At 46.3% G+C, this 24,225-nt stretch overlaps 1 protein-coding gene across 2 annotated transcripts in view; it reads right to left on the bottom strand.

Moving 5' to 3' along the window:
- Positions 1-24,225, bottom strand: part of SLC9A7 (solute carrier family 9 member A7) — a 132,053-nt gene that overhangs the window by 6,667 nt on the left and 101,161 nt on the right. For both annotated transcript variants that reach the window (XM_078065389.1, XM_078065390.1), the window contains 3 exons: positions 20,492-20,555; positions 10,928-11,010; positions 3,061-3,166 (listed from right to left, as the gene is read on the bottom strand). In XM_078065389.1, the coding sequence (XP_077921515.1) occupies positions 3,061-3,166; positions 10,928-11,010; positions 20,492-20,555 (253 nt within the window). The remainder of the gene's footprint in view (positions 1-3,060; positions 3,167-10,927; positions 11,011-20,491; positions 20,556-24,225) is intronic.

Raw genomic sequence — 24,225 nt, 5'->3', positions numbered from 1 at the left:
GGTCAGGGAGAGGACCGGCCGGCAGCTCCTGCTAAGCTGCAGCTGCAGCAGAGCGGACCGAGCAGGGCCAGGCAGGGCGGGAGCCGAGCAGCAGCCTCTCGAAACTTCCAGACCGCGGGGAGAGCTCGGGAAGCAGCGCGGGGTCAGACACAACCCTTCACCCTCTAATGGGTTTCACCAGCAAAACGAGGGGCGCTTGGCTCCCCTCCTGCCCCCACAGCACGTCTGTCAGGCACGGTTCCAGAGTGCTCCGGCTAAAGTGCTCTTGCTCTCCTGTTGCCCATCTGGTCTTCAAAGTGCTTCTGGAGTCCTGCATCGTCTATGCGGCAGGGTGTCCTCGGTGCGGGGCACGGAACCCGCCTCCCCGACAGCCTCCTACCCTCCCCCCGGCAACCCTCACCCCCAGTCACGCTGTCCAAGGCCACGGGCAGATTCTCCCTGGCATGCCTGCACCCCCCTCTAGGTGAGAAACCAGCAAAGCACGGTGGCCGCCTCCTCTTCCTGGTGCCCTTCCCTGAGGGGCTTAAGCCACAGCAGGTGCTAGAGGAAGGCCTGTTCAGCGCCCAAGGAGGACGCGTGGGTCCGCCGACCTCCTCCTCCCGTCCCAGCCTGTCTGTGTGCGCTCACTGGTGACAAGCTCAAGCCTGCTTTCTGCATCACTCCTCAGTGATGTCGACTTCTCCACGCTCCAGAGCATGACTCCTCTTAACCCAGCGCTCGGGCTTTTTTTTTTTTTTTTTTTTTTGACAGGCGAGCACGCAACTCTTGTTGCTTGCGGCCTCAAATCCTCACTGGAATGAGGCAGCGTGGAAATGTGCAACCGAGTAAGAATCCTCTACTCAGGCAGAGCGTAATTCCAAAACTCACTCCAAACTCCCCAAATTCCTCCTCACCATCAGTATTTAGAAAGTCCCGAGGCTCCATCTGTCCCGCGATCGTTTTCCTAACAACAAATGAGATCATGTTCCCTGTTTTAGCACGTTCCATTTCTCCCGTGCCTGCGAGCGCTAAGTAATAATGTCAAAATACCGCAGCCAGGGTTCTTAGTTCCCCCTTTTCAGGGGGAGACTCTCCTGGCATGCATTATACTCTTTCGAGGACAGAGAGGAATGTGAAGCAACTGCTTGGAGGGAAATGCTGCAAATGTAGCCACGCCCCCTACTGCAGCCCAGCTGAGGCCCCCCCCCCATCTCCCACCTTCCCCCCTACACCAGCCCGTGTGTGGCCCACGCTGGCTGACCCGAGGCAGTGGGAAGCAGGGCTCAAATTCACCGACAGGAGAAGGCAAGATTGGATGTTGACCCATTCCATTACGAAACTCACAAGCCCGGACAAATAGTACCCGAAACAAGGACATGGTAAAACCCAGTGGACAGGGATTTCCAAATCAGAGCTTAATGAACGTGATACACAGATGATGAAACCGACCCACTTCCTCGAATTCTAGATGATAGGATTGACAAAAGTTTTGTTAAGCTGGAGGTTTGTAAAATTATGCAACCAGCTGTCCCCTGAAGGCTGCCGTGAAGATGCTGTTGAATAACCCTGCAAACGTGTGTTGCAGGAATGTGCCCATTTTAAACAACCAGAGGTCACTTTCATGAACGGAAGAACCCTGTTTTCTAGGTGGATATCCAACCTGAGTGGTTTAGAGTTAGTGCAAAGAGTGAATAAGGAACATCTTCAACATGGCCCAACTAAACCAAAAGTACAAACGCCCTCTAGGTGATGGGTGAGAACCACAGAGTGTCGAACAGCCACGCGAGAGCGGCCCGGCCCGAGACCCTCACTGGGCTCCAAACCCCACCGGGGGCCCCTCCGCTCTCTCACCTTGGGCTTCCTCAATTCATTTTTCAAAGACTCTATGCTCCCACTCTCTCAACAATTGCAAGCCTCACTGTGTCTGCAGCTGACTGAGACCCTGGTCAGGACCCCAGCCCAAAGCGACAGTGGACAGATTCTTGCTTCTTGACCAAGTCGCCCCATCTCTGATGAGGCTGTTCCTTAGCATGCCAGACCCCAGCGCCCCCCGCCCAGCCATGCCCCCTGCCCCTCTGTACCACCTGAATGCAAACAATCGTTCCCAAGGCCGCTGCCCCGCCCCGTTAGAACTGACCTGGTCAGGGGCCGTCTCTCCCAGCTCCGGGCTTTGCATTCTGCTTTCTCAACGCTAATCAAGTCAATTGCAGGTTATTTGCGAATTCTCTGAAACCTGCATTAGGGTCTCAGCTCTGCCAATTACTAATCCTAGGACCTTGGCACTTTCTTCCTCTGTAACCCTGCAGTAGCTGCTTATTTACAGTATGGCCAAGAGAATAAACTTGGCCTTTGTGAGCTGTAAAGCTCTACACAAATTTAAGGAGTTCTTCTCTCCTAGGGTATAATGGTTGTGTTCGTGACCGGATGATGAGGGTGGCAGAGTAGAGAGGCAGAAGGGCCTTTTCCCTCTCCTCCAGGCCTTCTATGTGGGTAGCTGCTTGTTCTCCCCACCCTTTTGCCCAGCAACCCACATGAGGAGCTCCCAAGTCAGTCCCAAAGCTCAGATGTCCACCAGTGTGGATATTCTTTTCATACTGTGCTAAGTCTGAATCTGAAAACGGCAAGGACCTAACCATATCAATGTAAATAAAGCATTCACAAAAAGAATCCTCACATTTGCTAAATGCTTTGTGGTTCACAGTGTTTTTCTCTACCTTAGCCTTTAATCTCACAGCCAGCCTGTACAACTAGGCCCACTTTACAGACAGGAAAACCAAGGCACAGAACACTTAAATGGCCTCAGGGCTTGGCTCTGAATCTAGTTGTTCGGATTCCAAATCGAGTGTTCTTTCTACTACACCACAGCTGCAGATGTGACGGGGCCCCACAGCCCGGGTAAAAGGTTTCCCTCTTACTGGGCAAAACAGATCAACATATGTAAGTTGGCCATTTCTAATCATCTTATTTAGAGATGCAAAACCCGTGGATTTGGAGGCTTGCGAGCAACAGGTTTCCTCTTCCTGGGGAAGACACTCCCCAGACCCAGTGAGCAGGACAACGCCCCTGACGCGCCGTACTTACGTCGTACACCTGGGGACTGGTCAGACACCGAGCAAGCAGGCCACACCAGGCTGGGAGTGTGGTGGTCAACGGGGGGCCACTGTGTGTGAGGATGGGCTTCAAGTAACTTTAAAAAGAGAATTAAGGAAAAAAATGTCTGCAGAGAAAACACACACCCAACACAACGTGTTTAGAAATCCCCCAGAGTAAATCATCCAGGCTGCTACCCACAAAAGGCCTCCTCCCCCGCATTTTACCAGTACGATACAGAAAATCCTTGGGGTCTACAATAATCTGAATCAAAGATTAAACCATCCTGTCAGCCTTAAGCGTTCACTGTTAACTCTCAGGTTGGCGGTTCCCGCTTTTCAGGCAAAAAGAGTATTTGATTAATTAGAGCATCCTTCTCCCTTCCTTGTTATGTTGAATGAGAATTTTGGTTTCAATCAACATTCCAGCTTTGGACACACAACCAGCTCACGCCTTGAAAACAGGAGACAGCGTATCGGCTTCTCAACCTCGACACTACCGACATTGGGTGCCAGGTCATTCTTGGTTGTAGGGGACTGTTCTGCCCTGTAGGGACAGTCTACCCACCAGATGCCAGGAGCACCCCCGACCCCTCTCCCAGGTGTGACAACAAAAATGTCTCTAGACGGGGCACCTGGGTGGCTCAGTTGGTTAAGTGACTGCCTTCGGCTCAGGTCATGATCCTGGAGTCCCTGGATCGAGTCCCACATCGGGCTCCCTGCTCAGCAGGGAGTCTGCTTCTCCCTCTGACACTCTCCCCTCTCATGCTCTCTCTCTCATTCTAAGAAAGAAATAAAATCTTTTTTTAAAAAAGTCTCTAGACATTGTCAAATGTCCCCTGAGAAGCAAACCTGCCCTCGGTTGAGACCACCACTCTAAGGTGAAGGTCAGCGGCCCTGGGAGCTCAGGATTTGTCAGTCTGTGGATATCTGTGCCGTCAAATGCATGAGCCTATGTGGGAAGCACCACGAAGCACGCGTGCATCATGATATGACAGCGCCTGGACCGTTTCTGGTACCCACAGCCCCAGCAATATGGAAAAGGTGGAGACTCACACAGCCACCTCCACGGCGGAAACGGCCAAGAGAATTTAAAGGAAGGTGAGGAGGTATCCTAGTCATCTGTATCCCAGACGATGACTGCTCTGAGCACCATCAATATTTACTGCTCAGCACAGGAGAAAAAAAGGCTTCTTCTCTGGGAGGACACGGAAGGAAGACCCTGGAGTATCCTTCTTGTAGGGAATTACTCCACGATGGACGAGGTGTGGGCTCTGCTGAACCTCTTTACGAAACCGAATAAGCCCCCTCTGACCACTGTCCTCCAACCACATTTCTGGGAATGGCCCCTGCTGGCCCATCGGCTACTTTGAGTCTAGCTGTGAAGCTGACAGCAAGGCCGGATTCTAGAAGGACTAATACACAGGCACATGGGAACCCCAAGGCTACCTTTCAGTGGCCTGCCTCGGGTAGTTCAAAGCCAAGTTCTCACAGTCCCCAAATACAAAAGGCCCTCTAACAACTTCTTTAAAAGAGAGAAGAAAGCTATTTACAGATAGATTTTTAAATATGCAAGTTCTTTGAAGGGCCAAAATGAAATATCAAGTCTCTGTCCCATCCAGTTGTTCTGGTAATTACCACTACAACTTCACCAAAGACCTTTTTTTTTTTTTTTAATTGAGGCATAACTGACATACAATATTATTTTCGTTTCAGGTGTACAACGTAGTGATTTGGCTTTTGTACCTATTGCAAAATGATCACCTCAATAAATGTAGTTACCATACAAAATTAATACAATATTATTGACTATATTCCCCATGCTGTACATTATATCCCCATGACTTACTTATTTTATAACTGGAAGTTTGTACTTTTTTTTTAAGATTTTATTTATTTGAGAGCTAGAGAGAGAGAGAGCATAAGGGGGGGAGGGTAGAGGGAGAAGCAGACTCTCTGCCAAGCAGGGAGCCTGATGCAAGGCTTGATCCCAGGACGCTGGGATCATGACCCGAGCCGAAGGCACTTAACCGACTGAGCCCCCCAGGTGCCCCAAGAAGTTTGTACTTCTTGGTCCCCTTCACCCATTTCACTCCACCAACCTCCTTCCCCTCTGGCGACCACCAATCTGTTCTCTGTATCTATGAATCTGGATTTTCTTTGTTTTGTTTTTTAGGTTCCACATTTCAGTGAAATCAGTGTAGCATTTGTTTTTCTCTGATTTATTTCACTTAGATAATAGCTTCAAGATCCATCCATGTTGTCACAAATGGCAAGATTTCATTCTTTTTTATGGCTGAGTAGTGTTCCACTCTGTGTGTGTGTCTACACCAGGAGAATAAGTTTTTTCTCCTATTTCTTGATTATAAACTTTAGTCAGAGGCTTTTAACTCCCTCCTATGAAGGATGGTACATTTAATTCATTTATACTCCTGCCTCTTCAAGTTTTTCCTAATTTTGATTACAATTAATTTTATACTGCAGATATATAACATTTGCATTCCATTTTATAACTGATAAGTAAATCTTCTATACTTTGTCTATGAATTGAGTCTAAATGTTAAAAACCACTAAATAGCATTTGTAATAATATTGTTATATGAATATTATTCCCTGTAACCAAGTAGAGTGGTTAGAACATTATTTTTTTTAAGTAGACTCCATGCCTAGCGTGGAGCCCAATGAGGGGCTTGAAATCATGACCCTGAGATCAAGACCTGAGCTGAGATCAAGAGTCAGACACTAGGGGGTGCCTGAGTGCCTCAGTCGGTTAAGCGTTCAACTCTTGATCTCAGCTCAGGTCTTGATTTCAGGGTTGTGAGTTCAGGCCCTGTGTTGGGTGTGGAGCCTACTTAAAAAAAAAAAAAAAAAAAAAAGAGTCAGACACTTAACCAACTGAGCCACCCAGGTTCCCCGTGGCTAGAACACTATTAAAAGAAATGTAATACAGTGTCATTTAAACTTTGTTAGTGAGAAGAGAAACCTGAGTGTCTTGCAAAATACAAGATCTTCTTTTAATTTTGTTTTGATCTTGTTCACTTCTGGGTTATAAAAAATGACTTCTTCATTGTTGTCCCCTTAGTTGGATCTGATTTTGGTTTTATCTGATCCTTATGTTGTTGTTGGTTTCCCCCCTCCTTCTTAGAGAGTCTGCACAGTGCTAAACTTCCTCAACTCTCACATGTCTGAAAGCCACCCTCCTTTTTTTGCCCACTCAGCTTGGGTGTAGAATTCTAGGCTCAGACTTTTTCTTTTCATCCTAGAACTCTGACAATACTACATGGTATTCTAACATTCAATTTTGTTAATGCCCCCTCGGATTCTTTCTCTTTAAAGGCTGCCAGTCTTTCTCTTTGGAAGCCATGAAGAGTCCTGCTTTTCCTCTTTAGTTATGGAATGCTCCAATGTATCCATTCATGCTACTCACACCAGGTGGGCCCTCCCACTCTGGAGACAAGAATCTGCCCTTAGCCAAGGGATTTTTTTTTCTTCCATTATTTCTTTGGTTCTTCTTTTCCTCCATAGTCTCTATCTTCTCCTTTTAGATTCTGTTAAAGGACTCTGGACCATCTGGCTCTGACCTCTTCATCTCAAAACTCTTCTCTTGAACATCTCTGACTTTGTGCTCGAATTCTTACAGGTTCTTTTTTCCTCAGCTTCATCTCCCAGATCAACAGTTTGGTTTCCACCATGTAATTAAACTATCCATTACATTTTGGGGCTTCATTTCAGAAACTTTATGTTTAATTTCCCAAGTTTCTTCTTGTTTGCTTGCTCCTTTTTCTAATAGCCTGTTCTTACATTGTCACTGGAAAAGCCTTGCAACTCTAAGGCTTTTATTAGAAAAATTAAAAAACAAATATTTGGCAGGGCACCTGGCTGGCTCAGTTGGTAGAGCATACAACTCCCGATCTCAGGGTCATGAGTTAGAGCCCCGCATTGGGTGTAGGGTTTACTTAAAAAAAAAATATATATATATATATATATATATATATATGCATATATGTACGTGTACATATATAGGACATGCAGGTACATATATAGGAATGAATTACTTTGGCATGCCCCCCATGTCTTCATTCAGTTTCTCAGTTCATCAAGCAGGTGGGGAATCTGACCACGCCAAAGCTGGGTGGGTGGGGGGGGAGGTTACTCTAGGGAGAAAATTCTTTGGTGGCCTCAAGATCCATTTCTCTCTCAAGCCCTCCCCAGGTAGTATGTCTACTTTCTTTAGAGAGCTTCGGCCTGAAGAGAAAATGAACAGCTACCAGTTGATCTGTGGACACAGGGGGTGCCTGGTGCAACTGTTACGGACAACATTCTTTAATACATCACCTAGACAAACCGGCTCAAGACTCTCTTTGGTCTTGGGCTATGGTTTTCTCTGCTACAATTCCCTCTATCTTTGGTCTTGCGAGTACTCCAAAATATCTCTTTTGTGATTCCAAGGAGGCCCGGGAACAACGAGAGAGCTATGTGTGTGTGCTGAGCCTCTTATCTTAAACTGGAAGCCCATTTTTTCCATTTTCAGGCTTGTTCAGTGAAGGAGGTACCACACTTGCTCTTCCTGGCTTGTGGGGATCATTCCCATCCAGCCAAACCCTCTTGTGATGCAGCCAAAGCCCACATTTTCTTGTTTGATCATCTCTGGAGCTATAGAATGAGCTGTGGGCACCTTCCTCATCTAATTCTTCAGACACTTTATGCCTGCTTCTGTTCTTAGTTTCTCTCCTCCAAACTAAACAAGTAGAAATCCTTGTCACTAAAATTTATATTCAGAGACTTCAGAGATCACTCCTGTTGCTCTTTGAGGAATAATTTCTTCCCCACTCAGCTTCATTGAAGTATGACTGACAAATAAAAAACTGCATGTATTAAAGGTGTAGGAGATGTTTAGATACATGTATATTGTGAAATGATTACCACAATCAAGCTAATTAACATATCCATCATGTCACACAGTTACCATTTTTCTGTGTGTGTGATGCAAAGACTTAAGATCTACCCCCTTAGAAAATTTCTGGTATACAATACAGATTATTAACTATAGTCACCATATTGTACATTAGGTTTCCAGAACTTATTCATCTTATAACTGAAAGTTTGTACACTTTGACCAACATCTCTCCATTTCCTCCACTCCCCAGGCCCTGGCAGCCACCATTCTATGCTCTGTTACTATGAGTTTGACTTTTCTAGATTCCACCCATAAGGAAGATCATGCAGTATTTTTTCTTTCTGTGCCTGGCTTATTTCATAGCATAATGTCCTCCAGGTTCAACCACATTGTCCCAAATGGCTGAATTTCCTTCATTTTTAAGGCTGAATAATATTCCACTATATACACACACACTCGCACACATCTTTATCCATTCATGCACTGATGGACACTTAGGTTATTTCCATATCTTCGTTACTGAGAATAATGCTGCTATGAACATGGGAGTGCAGATATTTTTTTGAGATAGTGATGTTATCTCCTTTGGATATATACCCAGAGGTGGGACTGCTGGATCATATGGTAGTTCTATTTTTAATTTTTTGAAGAACCTCCATACTGTTTTCCACAGTGGCTGCACCAATTTACATCCCACCCAACAGCATATAAGTGTTTCCTTTTCTCCACATCCTCCCAACACTTGTTATCTTTTGACATTTGGTAACAGCCATCCTAACAGATGTGAGGTGAGATCTCATTATGGTTTTGATTTGCATTTCCCTGATGATTAGTGATGCTGAACAACTTTCCATGTATCTGCCAGCCAAGTGTATGTCTTCTTTGGAAAAATGTCTATTCAGGTCCTTTGCCCATTTTTTAATTGGGGTCTTTGGGTTTCTGCTGTTGAGCTGTAGGAGTTCCTTATATAATTTGGATATTAACCCCTTATCAAATATAGGATTTGCAAATATTTTCTCCCATCCCACAGGTTATTGTCTTTTCATGTTGTTGATGGTTTCCTTTACTGTGCAGAAATTTTTTAGTTTGATGTAGGCCCCTTTGTTTATTTTTGCTTTTGTTGCCTATGCTTGTGGTGTTAAATCCAAAAACTCATTGCCAAGACCAATGTCAGGAGTTTTCCCCTATGTTTTCTTCTAGGAGTTTTATGGTTTCAGGTCTTGCATTTAAGTCTCTAATCCATTTTGAGTTGATTTTTGTGAGTGGTGTAAGACGGGTTCCAGTTTCATTCTTTTGCATGTGGATATCCAGTTTTCCCAACACCATTTATTAAAGAGACTGTCCTTTCCCTATTATGTATTCTCAGCACCTTGGCTGAAGATTAGTTGATCGAACATGTGAGGGTATTATTTTTGGGCTCTGTATTCTGTTCCACTGGTCTGTGTATCTGTTTTAATGCTAATACTATACTATTTTGATTACTATGCTTTGTAATACAATTTGAAATCAGCAAGTATGATGCCTCCAGCTCTGTTCTTTTTGCTCACAATGCTTTAGCTATTCAGGGTAATTTGTGCTCCATACAAATTTTACAATTGTTTTTATTTTAAAAAACACCATGAGAATTTTGATAGAGATGAACTGAATCTATAGATTGCTTTGAGTAATATGGCAATTTTAACATTAATTCTTCCAATCTATGAACACAAATATCTTTCCATTTATTTGTGTCTTCTTCAACTTCTTTCATCAGTGTTTTTTAGTTTTCAGTGTATAGATCTTAACCTACTTGGTTAAATTTATTCCTAAGTATTTTATTGTTTTTGATGGTATCATAATGGGATTGTTTTCTTTTTTTTTTTTTTAAAGATTTTATGTATTAATTTGAGAGACAGAGCATGAGCAGAGGGAAGGAGGCAGAGGGAGAGGGAGAAGCAGACTCCCCGCTGAGCAGGGAGCCTGACGCGGGACTCAATCCCAGGACCCTGAGATCATGACCCAAGCTGAAGGCAGACACTTAACCAACTGAGCCACCCAGGCACCCTGGAATTGTTTTCTTAATATCTTTTTTGGATAGTTCATTGTTAGTGCATAGAAATGCGACTGGTTTTTGTATGTTGACTTTATATCCTCTGACTTTACTGAATTTATTAGTTTTAAAACAGTTTTTTGGTAGAGTCTTTAGGGGTTTCTATATATAAGATCATGTCATCTGCAGGGGCACCTGGATGGCTCAGTTGGTTAAGCATCTGACTCTTGGTTTCAGCGCAGGTCATGATCTCATGGGTCCTGAGATCAAGCCCCCCATCAGGCTCCACGCTCAGCGGGGAGTCCACTTGAGATTCTCTCTCTCCTCTCCCTCTGCCCCTCCACCCTCCCTGTGCTCACTCTCTCTCTAATAAATAAACCTTTAAAAAAAGATCATCACATCTGCAGAGACAATTTTAATTTAAATTTAATCTGCAGAGACCATTTTAATTCTTCCCTTCTGATCTGGAGAATCAAATTTCTTTTTCTTGCCTACCTGCTCTGGCTAGGACTTCCAATACTGTATTGAAAAGAAGTGGCAAGAGTGGGCATCCTTCTAGATCTCAGAGGAAAGCTTCCAGCTTTTTGTCATTGAGTATGATGTTGGCTGTGGGCTTGTCATATATGGCCTTTATAATGTTGACATACATTCCATTTATACCTAATTTGTTGAGAGGTTTTCTTTTTATCAGGAAAGGATGTTGGATTTTGTCAAATGCTTTTTCTGGGGGAGTCTGGGTGGCTCAGTCAGTGAAGCGTCCAGCTCTTGATTCTGGTTCAGGTCATGAATGATCATGGCGTGTGGCCCCAGAGAGGACTGCCTGTACCGGCACCAAGCACACATCCTCCTTACTCATCAGAAGCCGTTCACTGACAGTAAGAGCATTTCATCGTCCATGTTTCACAAATACAGGGAAGCCACCGAAAAGGATACTTGTGGTCAAAGCTGTACCACAGCCTGAACAGCCACGCACTCTCCTGCTTTGTCCGGTTTCCTCTGGCAGAATCTGGACCATCCTAGGAACAAACAAGGAGACAGATGTTTAGTTGCAGAAAAGGGATTGAAATGGGGTGTGGGGGGGGGAGGGGAGGGGGAAGCTTCTTTTTTAACCAATAACTTTTAGAGATTTTGAGCTCAGAGTCAAACATCCTGTATCACCAAAGTTTCAGATATACTGGGAGGGACTACCTTGAAAGAAACCAAATAAATCCAAAAGGCAGACAAATCAACCCCCAAAGTAAAAAGGCTCGGTTATGTCTGTGGACAGATCAACCCAGTGCAGTACAAAATTTCTTTTGGCATTCTTATTGTAATTTTCCTCAAAGTGCCTTTTAGCAGATTGATGACGCTAACATAGTGTAGATCCTAACGGGCCAAAAGTTATCTATAGGGAATATTAAAGAAGGCTTCTATAAAACCAACTTTCCAGGCCTCCCCAAAGTTGGCCTGGGGAAGTCACACTTGGTCGTTCCCTGACGGCTCAGCCTCGGGCTCTTGATGGTCCTTACGGAGGCACCTACATTGCCTTCCAGGTGGTGCAGTCACTCGTTGCCCTGGCAGCTTTAGGAAGATGGGGGCAGTGAGCAAGGGAAATGGGGTCAGAACTAGCATTTCTATTATTTTTAAAGACTCATTTATTTCTTTGGAGAGAGCACATGAGTGGGAGGGGGAGAGGGAGAGAGAGGGAGAGAATCTCAAGCAGACCTCATGCTGAGCATGGAGCCCCAACGTGGGGCTCAATCTCATGACCCTGAGATCAGGACCCAAGCCGAAACCAAGAGTCGGACGCTCAACCCACTGCGCCACCCAGGGGCCCCGCATTTCTGTTATTTCCGCTGCCCTCAAGTGGTTACTCCTCCCATTCCTTTCCAACTCAAACGTCCCCGTCATTTAAATGGCAAAATGACTTGCAAAATCAAACATTCATTTGAGGCTTGGGCCATCTGCTCTGTGCAAATAGTATAAGCAGCGCAATTACTATTAAAGAGCGGACGGACTGTGGCAATCGGAAGGCGTTGCTGGAGTTCTGCGTCGTCGGATGACAAGCTCTGAAAGTACAGACTGCTTGGGAGGTGCAGTCATTTTTGCCATCACCCCCTGGAATGGTACAGGGAGAGGCAAGTCTACAGGCGAGGTGCCACTGACGACAGCCAAACGCAAGATGAGCCACAGTTCCAAGGAGCTCCACACCGCTGCGGGTGTGAGCCCCACCTGTGACTGAGATAGTGCGGGCCGGTCAGAGTTCTCCGAGAAAGGGGAGCGCAGGGACAAGTAAAAGGAGGGAAATTAGCAAGCACTATTTAAATTTCTAATGTTTCCAATAACAAAGGTTATTTTTACAAACAGAGTCCCTAGGGTATCTGAAGGATATTTAGGGACACATGTGGAAATGGCTTGGTTAAATGAGCCCTTCTGGGGATGAGGAAATTAAAAAAAAAAAAAAAAGAGAGAGAGAGAGAGAGAGAGTTCCCAGAGACCAACTGCATTTCATATTTTTATAAATCTTGTGGAAGAAAGAGGGCACAGAAATGTCTCCATCTGCAGAGCATGATCGTTCCTTCGGGTAATTAGTTGGTGACCTAATGCCAAATTGAGGGAGGTTTCCGAATGCCCCTCGACTGAGTGGAAAAGTGGTAGGTGAGCATTCCTTTTTTTTTTTTAAAGATTTTTATTTATTTTTTGACAGAGAGACAGCGAGAGAGGGAACACAAGCAGGGGGAGTGGGAGAGGGAGAAGCAGGCTTCCTGCTGAGCAGGGAGCCGGATGTGGGGCTCGATCCCAAGACCCTGGGATCATGACCTGAGCCGAAGGCAGATGCTAAACGACTAAGCCACCCAGGCACCCTGGTACGTGAGAATTCTCAGGGGCAAATATCTTCATGGAAAAATTAAATGGTTCTTTATAAAGTGATAGGCTCTAAGCTCGTGGCTCTAAGTGCCTGTAGCATCTTACCAAAGAAGAAACTAACACGGTGACACACCTCATCAGGAAGGATACTGTAAGCCATCAGGCACAAGACAAGTCCCTCCAAGTCAATTGCATCTGCTCCTCCCCTAAAACAGCAATAAAAACGACAAACCCCGACTCTATCGTCCTAACCTCCGCCAAACCTCAATGTGATATCATCACCTGGAATGCTTCAGTTCCCGCCACCTTGCCTCTACAAAGCTACAGGAGATTTCAATAAGCCCCAAGAAGGACGATTACAACGAGGAAAGCAAAGGAAATGTTTCTTTTCGAAGGCAAACTAACAAAAGGTCTTCACAGGCGACAGAGAGCTGTGCCTGCAGTCCACAAATAAGAAAAAGGGACCTCAGAAAGATAAGAAACTAAAAGACAGTCCCGAAAGGTTACCAAGGGTAAATTCTGAGCAAATAAAAAGTGCAGCTTCATAACAGGGGTGTTCAACAACTTCTTATTCTAAGAGATGGTGCCAGAAGCATGACTAGGTACAGGAAGAACATGGAGAAATCCACATAAGGTGGCTTTGGAGAAATCAGGGAGTATCTGTGGAATGGGACTGATTTTTTAAGCTGACCTGGAAGACAACCAAAGCTGCTTGCCGACGGGATTTGGGGGCCCCCTTCCTGCTCCAGGCAGTCTAGGGCAGAGCAGGGGTCAGTGTGGGTGCAGGCTGATCCTATAATAGGCAGCCCCCTTCCCAGGCTGCATGTGCAGACCCTTGGATTTCCATTCAAGCGCTGCCCACAGAAAAGGTGGGGACCTGCTCCCCCAAACCTGCATTCCCACAGGAGGGTTTATGCCCCATGTCTTTAGCTCAGGCTGCTTTTAGAACTTGGAGCATCCTTTCAGACGGTCACCTTCTCCCACCTACAACACCTACCTGGCCAATCCCTATTCATTTTTCAAGGCTGGGTACAAGGTTGGCTTCTCTGAGAGATGTTTCAAAGGCAACAGAGCATGCCAAGAGGTATAGGTATGAATATCACAGGCTTTCTCAACAAAGTATGTGGGTCCAGATCCTAGCTCTACTCCTGGCTGGGCCACTGTCTTGCAGTATGACTCTGGGCAAGTTTAAATTGAGATGTAATTGACATATAACATCGTATCAGTTTCAGTTTACAGCATAGGATGTGTTGGTTTGATATATTTCTCTGTTGCAGTACGATTACCATGGTAGCATGAGCTGCCACCTGTTTCCCTTCACATAATTCTCATTTCTTTTTTTTGGTGAGAACAATTAAGACCTACTCTCTCAACAACTTTGTAGTTTATAATAGAGTACTGTTGACTATATTCACTATGGTGTGCATTAGATCTCTAGAACTTATTTATCTATTAGCTGCAGGCCTGTACCCTTAAACATCTCCCCAACTCCCCTAACCCCCAGCTCTTGGTAACCCCCATTCTACCCTATGTTCTTATGAGTAACACAAGGGATTTTTAAACTTTTTGTTGATATTATTAATAGGGAAGCCCCTTTAAGAAAATATCGCCGACTTTCCTTATCCCCATATTTCAAGGATGTAACCATGAGTGTATATATTTTTTTCTGCATTCATTAAGCACCTACTGTGTGCCAGGCACCATGCTGGGTGCCAGAAACACAAAGAGGAATGAGACTAGCACTTGCCCCTCAAGGAGCACATTTCCAGAGGGCAAGACATAGATACGGATACGGTGACATATACGAAGAAGACAAAGAAAGCAGATTAAAGAACTGAGGAGTGACAAAAGGTCCTATTTTTGGAATATTTTTTCTAGAACTAATAAATAATGATTTCTGGGCAGATTTATATTTCATTCCATTCTTATTGTTAAAAGATATAAATTTTCAAAGTTAAGGTCATTACAGTAATGAGAGCAGCTTATGGTTTTTTTCAGAGATGGAGCAGAATACTCCCTTCTGCCCCCTCCCCACCCCACCGCAAAGATTTCTACGTCCTAATCCCAGGAGCCTGTATGTTACGTTACATGGCCAAAGGGGCTTTGTAGATGGGCTTAAGGTTTTCCAGGGGGACCGATGCAATCACACAGGCCCTTAAAAGTAGACAAGGAGGGCAAAAGAGTCAGAGAGTTGCAGTGGAAGACGAAGCAGGAAAGATGCAAAGTGTGACAGGGACTCGCCCCACTGTTGCTGACTTTGAAGACAGAGGGGGCCATGAACCAGGAAATGCAAGTGCTTCTAGGACAGGAACTTGACCCTGGGCGAACAGTCAGCAAGGAAATAGGACTTTAGTTCTACAACCACATAACTGAATTCTACCAACAACCAGAATGAGCCTGGCAGTGGGTTCTCCCCCAGAGCCCAACCTCGCCGACACCTTGATTTTGGCCTTGAAACAGAGAAATCAGAGGAGCCCACCAAACTTTTAACCTACAGAATATAAGACCGGTGTCTTAAGCCACTGAGTCTGTGGGAATTTGTTATGGTGGCCCTAGAAATCTAATGCAGAGCAAAAGAGCAAGTAAGTGATGTGACCCAATTTGTGCCTTTCTTTTTCCTGTCCCTGGAATGGTGGAGCCAATGACTCTCAGAAGGGAGTAATAACAGGTTTTAAAAACAGGTAATCAAGAGCTCCACAATGCCTACTCCAGGGTTTTTCAAATTGTGAACGGGCACACGACCCTCGTGGGAAACCGTTAAAATGCGGGTTCAGAGTCAGTGGGTCTAGGTGGAGCCTGACAGTCTGCATTTTTGTAAGATCTCTGGTGATGCCCAGGCTGCTGGTTCGTGGGGACACTCAGGGCAGCAAGGACAGATCTACTGATCTCACCTCTGGCACTCTCGCCCTTACCCGTCCCCTTCATCACACTGTTACCACACCCTTAAGGATGGAGGTTCATGCGTCTTGTTTGCAGATGTAGCCCCTGAGCCTGAAAGATTGTCCAAAATATAACAGGTGCTCAGTAAGCATTTGTCAAATGCATGAATAAATTAATGTGAATTTTGCATTTTTTATTTTTAATTTTTTTAAAGTTTTTTTTAAAGATTTCATTTACTTTTTTTTAAAGATTTTATTTATTTGACAGAGAGATACACAGCAAGAGAGGGAACACAAGCAGGGGGAGTGGGAGAGTGAGAAGCAGGCCTCCCGCTGAGCAGGGATCCCAGGATCCTGGGATCAAGACCTGAGCCGAAGGCCGATGCTTAGCGACTGAGCCACCCAGGCGCCCCATGAATTCTGCACGTCTAAGAAAAAAAAAAAAAAAAAAAAGAATAGCCAGCAGGGAATTCAGGGACCAAGGTGGGGGAGATCAGAAGAACAAAAAAGAAAAGCATGGTGGTAGGGGGTAGGGGGAGCAAAGAGGAGGAATTTGAGAAAAGGCCCTTTAGCAACTGTTTGAAGTCAAAGATTTAAGTGACTGGGTATCAGATTTCAGCCTGGAGAAAAACTGAGGGAGGACCCAGAAAGTTATATGTCAACGCAACTATAAACAGCTGATTTTCTGTGTGCACGCGCGTACTTATGCGCGCACACATGCACACACGCACCACAAGCCCAGTGGTTTCCTTTCCTCCACATTCCACTAATATCCTGCTTGTGACCCGGTCCTGCTGAGATGATAAAGCCAGGATAAATTCGGTTGCGTGCTCCTAGCTACTCCAAAGCAGCCCCATCATGAGTGCTCTTCTTCTTCTTCTTTTTTTTTTTAAAGATTTTATTTATTTATTTGACAGAGAGAGAGACAGCGAGAGAGGGAACACAAGCAGGGGGAGTGGGAGAGGGAGAAGCAGGCTTCCCGCGGAGCAGGGAGCCCGATGCGGGGCTCGATCCCAGGACCCTGGGATCATGACCTGAGCTGAAGGCAGACGCTTAACGACTGAGCTACCCGGGCGCCCTGATGAGTGCTCTTCTGTAAACTTGGGGAAGGAAGTGAATGATGTGTCTGTCTGGCATGAAAAGGTCCCCCTTGAATGGGGTGGGAGGCCACCCCCAAGCCCAGGCAGCCTGCCTCCAGCTGGGCTTGTTTTTGTTTTGGTTGCAGAGTCACCAAGACCTCTGGAGAAACAAAGCAACTGAGTTTTTTGTTTTGTTTTGTTCTAATGAGTCAAACTTGCCAGGGACATGAAGCTCAAGTCTGCCCACAATATTCTTATGCTTCCCTCACATAAAGCCAGAAGTTCTAGCCAAAAGCTCCTTTCTTTCCCCCACATGAGCTATTATTCTGTAGCTCTGTAGCCATAACTCTTAGGCTTCTAGACCCCACGAGGAAAACCATGCTGTCCTAAGAAATTCATTCCCATTAAATATCACTTTCCTGTTTGTTTTTAGGGAGCTCATTTAGAAAATGAGGTAAAGAGAACTGCCCTTTCTTTTCTGATGGGGAACAAACATCTGGACTTTCAGTTTCATGACATCACTGAGCGTGTGACCTGGATCCATTTCAGGGGAAACTGCAAGAACCCAGGATTTTACCCAAAAACGAGAAGCCCATTTATTTCTCTGTTTTATTGTTGCTCATGACCACTGAGTGCTCCCAGCCCTGCTGTTAGTGGCTCACTGGACCGAGAAGGTCTGGCCAGGAGGACTGAGAGATATAAAGCCCTTTAAGTACAAGGGCATGAGTCCTTTTTAAGAAGGTGCCCTGGGAAACCAAGCTTGAAGTTCGCCTTTTTTTTCCCCCCAGTCTGACAGCAATCTTGAAAGACTTTCACGATGCCAGTGGAACTGATTCCGAGGGCCCTCTGCAGGACTGTGTGCGAGGCTGGGGAGGAGGGAGGTTATGGGGAAGCCATGACACCAGCTCCTGGCTAGGGCTGGCCACCAGGTGCCACTGGGAGTCCAGCAGAAGTCACCCCCAACTGCACATTCACAACTGGCCCAAAGGGCCCTCCAGGGAGCCATCCGGAGACACCGATGACCCCCCCAGGCCCAACTAGGGAGGTTTCAGGGAGCACTGTCTTAGCTGTCACTGTGCAGACTAAATGCACTGCTCGAACCCTTAGCACTTAGGACATGCTGCTTTCCCAAACATCTCCATGGAACAGTGACAGCAAGCTTGTGACTTAGTTACAAGCCCTGTGTCTCCATGTGAAGTTCTTATGAGATGAATGGTGAGTTCGGCTACAGGAAAGCAACCAAACCATTTCATGCGTTTCCTTTTACAGATGCTTCAATCCAGAGGCAGCAGCAATTACAGACAGACAGACAGCAAAAGGGCCGGAGGTGTCTGACTGGTCTGGAACTGACAAGATGACATCCGTCCAAACCCTGGCTATCCAGCTGGAATCAGCCTGTTTTTCTTACAAAATTCATCTGGACCAGCTGCGGTCCTGGGGAGGAAGCTGTGGAGTAGGGCAGTCGTATCCTAACAGAGCCCTTCTTTCCCTTCCAGTGAAATAAAGACAGGTCACCCAGGTTTTCTCAGGGTGAGTTTCAAGATCTCCCTGTTAGACTCTAAATTAGCTTCCAGGTGCACAATTTCCAAGCCCTTGGTTTCTAAACTCCTTAAATCCAAGCTAGAGTCTGATGGCAACTTTTCAAAAAGAATTTCTCATGGAAATCACAAGTTCCCAACACAGTGGCCGCTTCTAATACAATCTCAAAGGTCTTCCGGGGCACTGTTATTCCTGTTTTAATATTTTATTTTTAAGTCATCTCTACACCCAGCGTGGAGCCCGAACTCACAACCTCGCGATCAAGAGTCGCGTGCTCTTCGACTGAGCCGGCCAGGCGCCCCTCTGGAGCACCATTAAAGTGGACATCCTATCATCTCCAATGAAGCTCATTGAAAACTCTTCCTAAAACATCCCGCTCTTTCAGAGGTCATGGCTTTGTGTCCCTTAAGGGGCACTGCCCCCAAGATGCGACCACCCTCAAAGAGAAAGAAATCAGGAAAAGCTGTAGCGGCGCTCCCCGGCCCCGCAGAGCGCCACCGTCTGCGACACCTGTTCAATCTGAGTCAGGGGCTGGAGTCATTTAGACGGTCCTCTGGCATCTGACATATGTAGACTGGGTTTAGGATGGAGAGCAATTCCAAGCTGACTGGAGAAAAACAAACGCCCGACACAGTGTCATGGACCACGTGCATGCGTGTGGTCAGTAAGGCTTTCTGCCAAGCTGTCGCTTCTCCCGCCCCCACCCCCCACCCCCCGTCTGCCCATCAGATGCCTGTCGAGTGCCCCCAGGTGCCAGGCACTGTGCTCAGCACTTCGGAGGCCATCCTGCACAAAAGAGTTCTTGACTCCGGGGGCCCATTAGTAACATTTGGGTGACAAATTTCTGCTCTTAGCATAAGCCCTCCCTCCCCCACCCTGCCCGCCCAGGAAATGCCGGCCTCGGGAAGGAGCAAACCTGGGGACGTAACAATGGTCACGTGGCAGCTCCAACTCACGTCTGCCACTTGGCTGATGCTCTTCCCACAAAGAGGTTGTGGTCTCTCTCTCCCCTCCTGCTGAATCTGGCCTGGCTCGAGCAACTCAGTGTGACCACCGGCAAGTCACAGAGCTGATGCCCTGAAAACTTCAAGGCCGGGGCAGAAAGGGCGACGTGGCTTCCACCTTGCTTGCTTCGGTGCTGGCTCTGGGAACCCTGAGTCACCGGGGAAGAAGCCCAATGCCCCCAGGTGCCAGACGTACGAGCCAATGAGTCTCTGGACGACCCCAGCCCCCAGCTTTCTGCTTGGAGCAAAGGCAAGCTGGCCCTATCGTGCCCTTTCCAAACTGCTGACCTAGAGGATCCGTGAGTGAAAGACACTGTTGCTCCCTTCCCTCTGTTTGGTGCAGGTGGTCATGCAGCAACAGTAACGGGAGCAGATGGCAAAACCGCAGGCCAGAACGTTCCTCTGTGCCCCGCAGACTCCATCGGGATTCTCTGCAGCAGCGGGGCCTCTTCCCTGCTCAGGGCTCCTCTGATCACAGCCTCTACAGCTTCCCTCCCCAGCACGCTGTCCCAGGCTGTCACTGCTGCCACCACCCTGCCTAAGCCTTAGGGGTTCGCCTGGCGGTGACCTTCCGCCCCTGGGGGTGGGGGGTGAGGGCCCCTGCTCTGCCATTCCTGGGCTTGAGAGGAACTCGGCTGTAGAGGATCCCAGGCCCTAGAGGAGCAGGAGGGCCTGTAATCACCCACATCCTTCCTTTCTTCCTCAGATTCCCCGGGCTGGAGAGTCAGACCCCATCCCTCTCCTTCCCCTGCCTGGGCACCACTGATAGACTCTGACCCAGTGACAGTGAGCCAGTCACCAACGTATCCAGTCTATCCATTTTTGGAAGGCAGGCAGTCAGGGACTTAGCTCCAACACTCTCCCTGGCTGGCCTACTCCCTTAATATGTTGTTTTAAGAATGCTGACTCTGGAGTCAAACCCCAGCTTCATCACTTTCTAATCCTCTGACCGTAGATGACTCACTGAGACTCTCCAACTTCAGCTTCTAATCTGTAAAATGGGGATAGCAGGACCTACCTCATAAGGTTGTTGTCAAGCTCATGGTGAGGGAATCCATGTAAAGATGCCTGGCCTATAGTAAGTGCTCAATAAATTTTAGCCCTTTATCACAGTGTCTTCCCCCGGAAGAAGCATCTCTTGTGACTTACCCCTTGTAAGACTTGAAAGCTGTCGTTGTTGGGTGGTGGGTCCTGATCTGGGTCAACACCAACTCTGTAAGTCACCAGGGAGAAAGACAAGGAGAAAAATGGAGAGTATTAGCTCGGACCATGGCAGCCATGCTGGCTGAAAGCAGCCAAGGGGCCAACCATCTTCCGGAAGCGGAAGGAGTAGTTAGCTAGAAGAAGAGGAAGGCTGTCATGCAAAAGTTGTGAGAAAGAGGTCATGTTCCATGTCAGATCCCAGGGGGCAGGAGAGGCAAGTGGTGCTTACATCCTATTTGAGGTCGCTGGCTGGCGACTGTCCTTCTGCCTTCCTGCACCAGACGGTCCCAGTTATCCAACCATGGGTCTCGATGCCCCACGCCTTTTCCTTTCTGCTGCTTCCTCACGTCTGCCCTGACCTGCTCTTAATTCCCTAAACTTCTGTTCCGACATTTTTCATATATCCAGGGCGGTGCCGGAAGAATTTATAGTGAACACCTGTATACCTGCCACCGACAGTCTACCATTAACATTTTGCTGGAGTTTATCGCGTATCTATCCACTTCTCTACCACCCATCGTACTTTTTAGATGCATTCAAATAAAGTTGCAAACATCAGTACTTGTCCCCTAAATACTTGAGCATGCATACCATTAACGTTTTGTCCTGGTGCCCCCACATCCTCCCACAGCAGAGATGACCTGAGAAGTGACACTTTTAAGATCAACAACTGAAGACAGAAAGAAAAGGCAAAGTGGCAAAATCCACTTACAACAAATCCCATGCTTTGACTAGGGTAGTTGTCTTGGCTTAGTAACACACCAACTGTTGTTTTGTGCACCTGTTAATTCTTCATCCCTGTACCTTCCTCGCTCTGAGGAGGAGAACTGTGACCTTGATCACAGGGGGGTGGGGGAGAAAACAAAGAGGCCAGGAAAATTCTCTGTCTTCCCACACTCCCTCCAGTGTTGCAAAGACCTATAAACAGAACACGATTTCTGGCAGGTCTGACCCGAGCTGGGAAGGGAGGTGCCGAATGGCCTCAGCCAAGAGTCTTTGGCCGTCCGGTACCGGGGTGCTGACTCCAATGAGTAGACAGCGGACTACAAAACCCCACGTGTGTGCACCTTACTTTTCTTCCTCTCCCTCCCTCTTTCCTACCTATGATGCGCAGGTTATTTCTTGAAAAAAGAGACTAATAGAAAAGGAAAACAGAAGACAACACAGATGTGCCTACCCTCCCAAAGCCAACCTCTACCCTGTCTTATTGCAGGTTTGTCAAGCACTAACCCAAGGTGTGCGTCCCTGGAAAGGGGGAACTATGGAGGGAAAGGAAACAGATAGCCCGTATGTTGCTGAGGGCAAAGTTTAAAACCACAAGACGAATTCATGTATTCAGCAAATATTTACTGACTGCCTATGATGTCAGGTACTGTTCTAGTTAAAATCTAGCATACCTGACACCAGATTTCCTCCCTGCGGGCCTGGGGTTTGGTAGGATCTTCGTAGTGAGTTCGATGGACTTTGCTATGTGTCCAGGGACTGCTTCCAGGCTGGAGATTCTGAGGGTTGGAGGCTTGTCCTCATAACTGGACATTATTCAGGGATCTTTGAACAACAAATCTCACAGAGATTTTCTTGACATGAAATCCATCCAATTCAGGGGCCTTTCAGGGCTGCCCCCAAAAAGTCCCACCACAGCCTCAATGCATCTGAAGTGTCTAATGTATCAAAGTGTTATGAGGAGAGGTCACATATGGAATTCCCAGCTCTTGGGAATTTTGAGCCCTCACTCGTTTTAGAGACTCTTAACACACATTCCCCAGAGAAAAGTCCTCTATAGGGTAGCTCGGTCAGCATTTGTAAGATCAACAGCTAGGAATCCAATCTTGGGCCTCGTTCTGTGGGTTCTATAGCAGCAGACTCGCTTACTCAGATGAGCTTCCCAGTGCAGACACAGAGTGCCGGTTACCCCAGTGTTTCTCGGACAGCCTACCAGAATGCCACGTGATACAGCAGCCCTCGACCTAGCCACAAGGCCTGGCCAGATTGTGGGGCAGGAGCAATGAGATTATGTGATCTGAAGGGCATGAGGCACAGTATGGCCAAGAATATGGCAGTCCGGGTCTGCCACTAATAATCTCTCCTTTCTATACTGTGAATTTTGAAATAGGTGTATAGCCTTCGTAAGTGGTTTCCATGCCAGCAAAGATAAAACAAGTTGACTTTACTGTCCTAGATGAAACAGGAAGACTAGGGGTAGGAGAAAAGGTTAAGAATGCCCTGTATTACAATAATGAAAATAAAACCAAACATGATAAAAGCTGCCAAATGAAATTTAGCCCCCTCTATTCTTTTAACTAATTTCTATTAAAAGGAAAAAAAAAAAAAACTTTGGTTAACAAGAATTAAATTTTGTTCAACCAGAACTGCTTAGGAAGACTAGGTTGTGACTATTTTCATTCAAGTTCTGGCAATGTCGGAGGAACTCATCCATTTATCCTGGGTCTGTGTGGCCAGGCCAGAATTCAAAACAACAAAGCACAAAACGGTGAAATAACTTGATACACTCACAAAAGTAGGGCCACCCTAACCTCATCTCAAACTCGTAATGTTCAACATTTTGTCTGGGAGAACTTGGGAACGATTCTAGACCCACGCTGTCCAGCAGAACTTTCCAGATCTGCGCTGTCCAACGTGCTAGCCACGAGGCACAAGTGGCCAGCCACTGAGCAGTTGAAAAATGTGGCTAATGTGACTACTGCTGTACTTTACATTTCATTCAGTTTCACGCCAAGTGAGAAAATAAAGCAATCAAACTAATGTGCTCATTCTGGAATGAAAAAATATAGAAAGAACATGAATAATTTCCCTTCTGGTATGAGTGTAAGTACATTCTGATTAGCTGCCATCTAAAATGCCATGAAATCTCAGGAATTTTAGAAGTGTTCTACTTCAATTGATAATTTTTCAAAAATGTGAATGGCTGAGGCCCTAAATAATTGGAAGACTATGCAACACACACCTACATGTAAAACCCTGAACACCAGATCACGGTCTGAATTCTCTCATGTCCCAAGTGTAATAACTTGTACTGTGCCCAAAGGACCTTCCTTCCTGAAGGTGGGATATTTCAAAAGAAAGGGTTTCCTCTGCCACCTACCTGCTACCTAAAGTCAGACCTCCAAAAAGTGAATGTGTGTGTGTGTGCGCGTGTGTTTTAAACAGTAGGAAGAAAGTGTATGATTAACATAACATAATAAAATAAAATTCAAAAAAAAGTGTGAACCCAGGGACCTTAAGAGCTTCCATTACTTAGACACACATCGTTAGGGTACATCTGGAGCCTGGTGCTATGGCAGCGACCATGGCTGGTGAGCAGCACCGCTGTTCTCTCCACTGCCCTCAGACAGTGACGTACTTTGATGGTGGCACGAACAGAGCTCAAGCCTGTTCTGCACTGATTTATCTACCGGCACTGAGAATCAGGCCAGGAAGAATGCGTGCTGATAAAGACGCAGAAAGGACAAAAGAAACATTAAAGTCTTTGTTCTCCTGCCCCCCACTGCCCCCCTTAAGCCTAATCAAATCATAAACTTGGGTGGACACTGAGAACCCAACTGCATTACAAGAGCCTTTATCTTGTTTTTTTTTTTTTTTTAAAAAAACAAAACTGTTTTTGTATCTTCTGATTCACCATAAGGTACGAGGACACAATTACATACTTTAAAAACTACTCA

Source organism: Halichoerus grypus, chromosome X, assembly GCF_964656455.1.
Source record: "Halichoerus grypus chromosome X, mHalGry1.hap1.1, whole genome shotgun sequence".
Classification (NCBI taxonomy): Eukaryota; Metazoa; Chordata; class Mammalia; order Carnivora; family Phocidae; genus Halichoerus; species Halichoerus grypus.
This window is presented reverse-complemented; position numbering and strand designations above follow the sequence as displayed.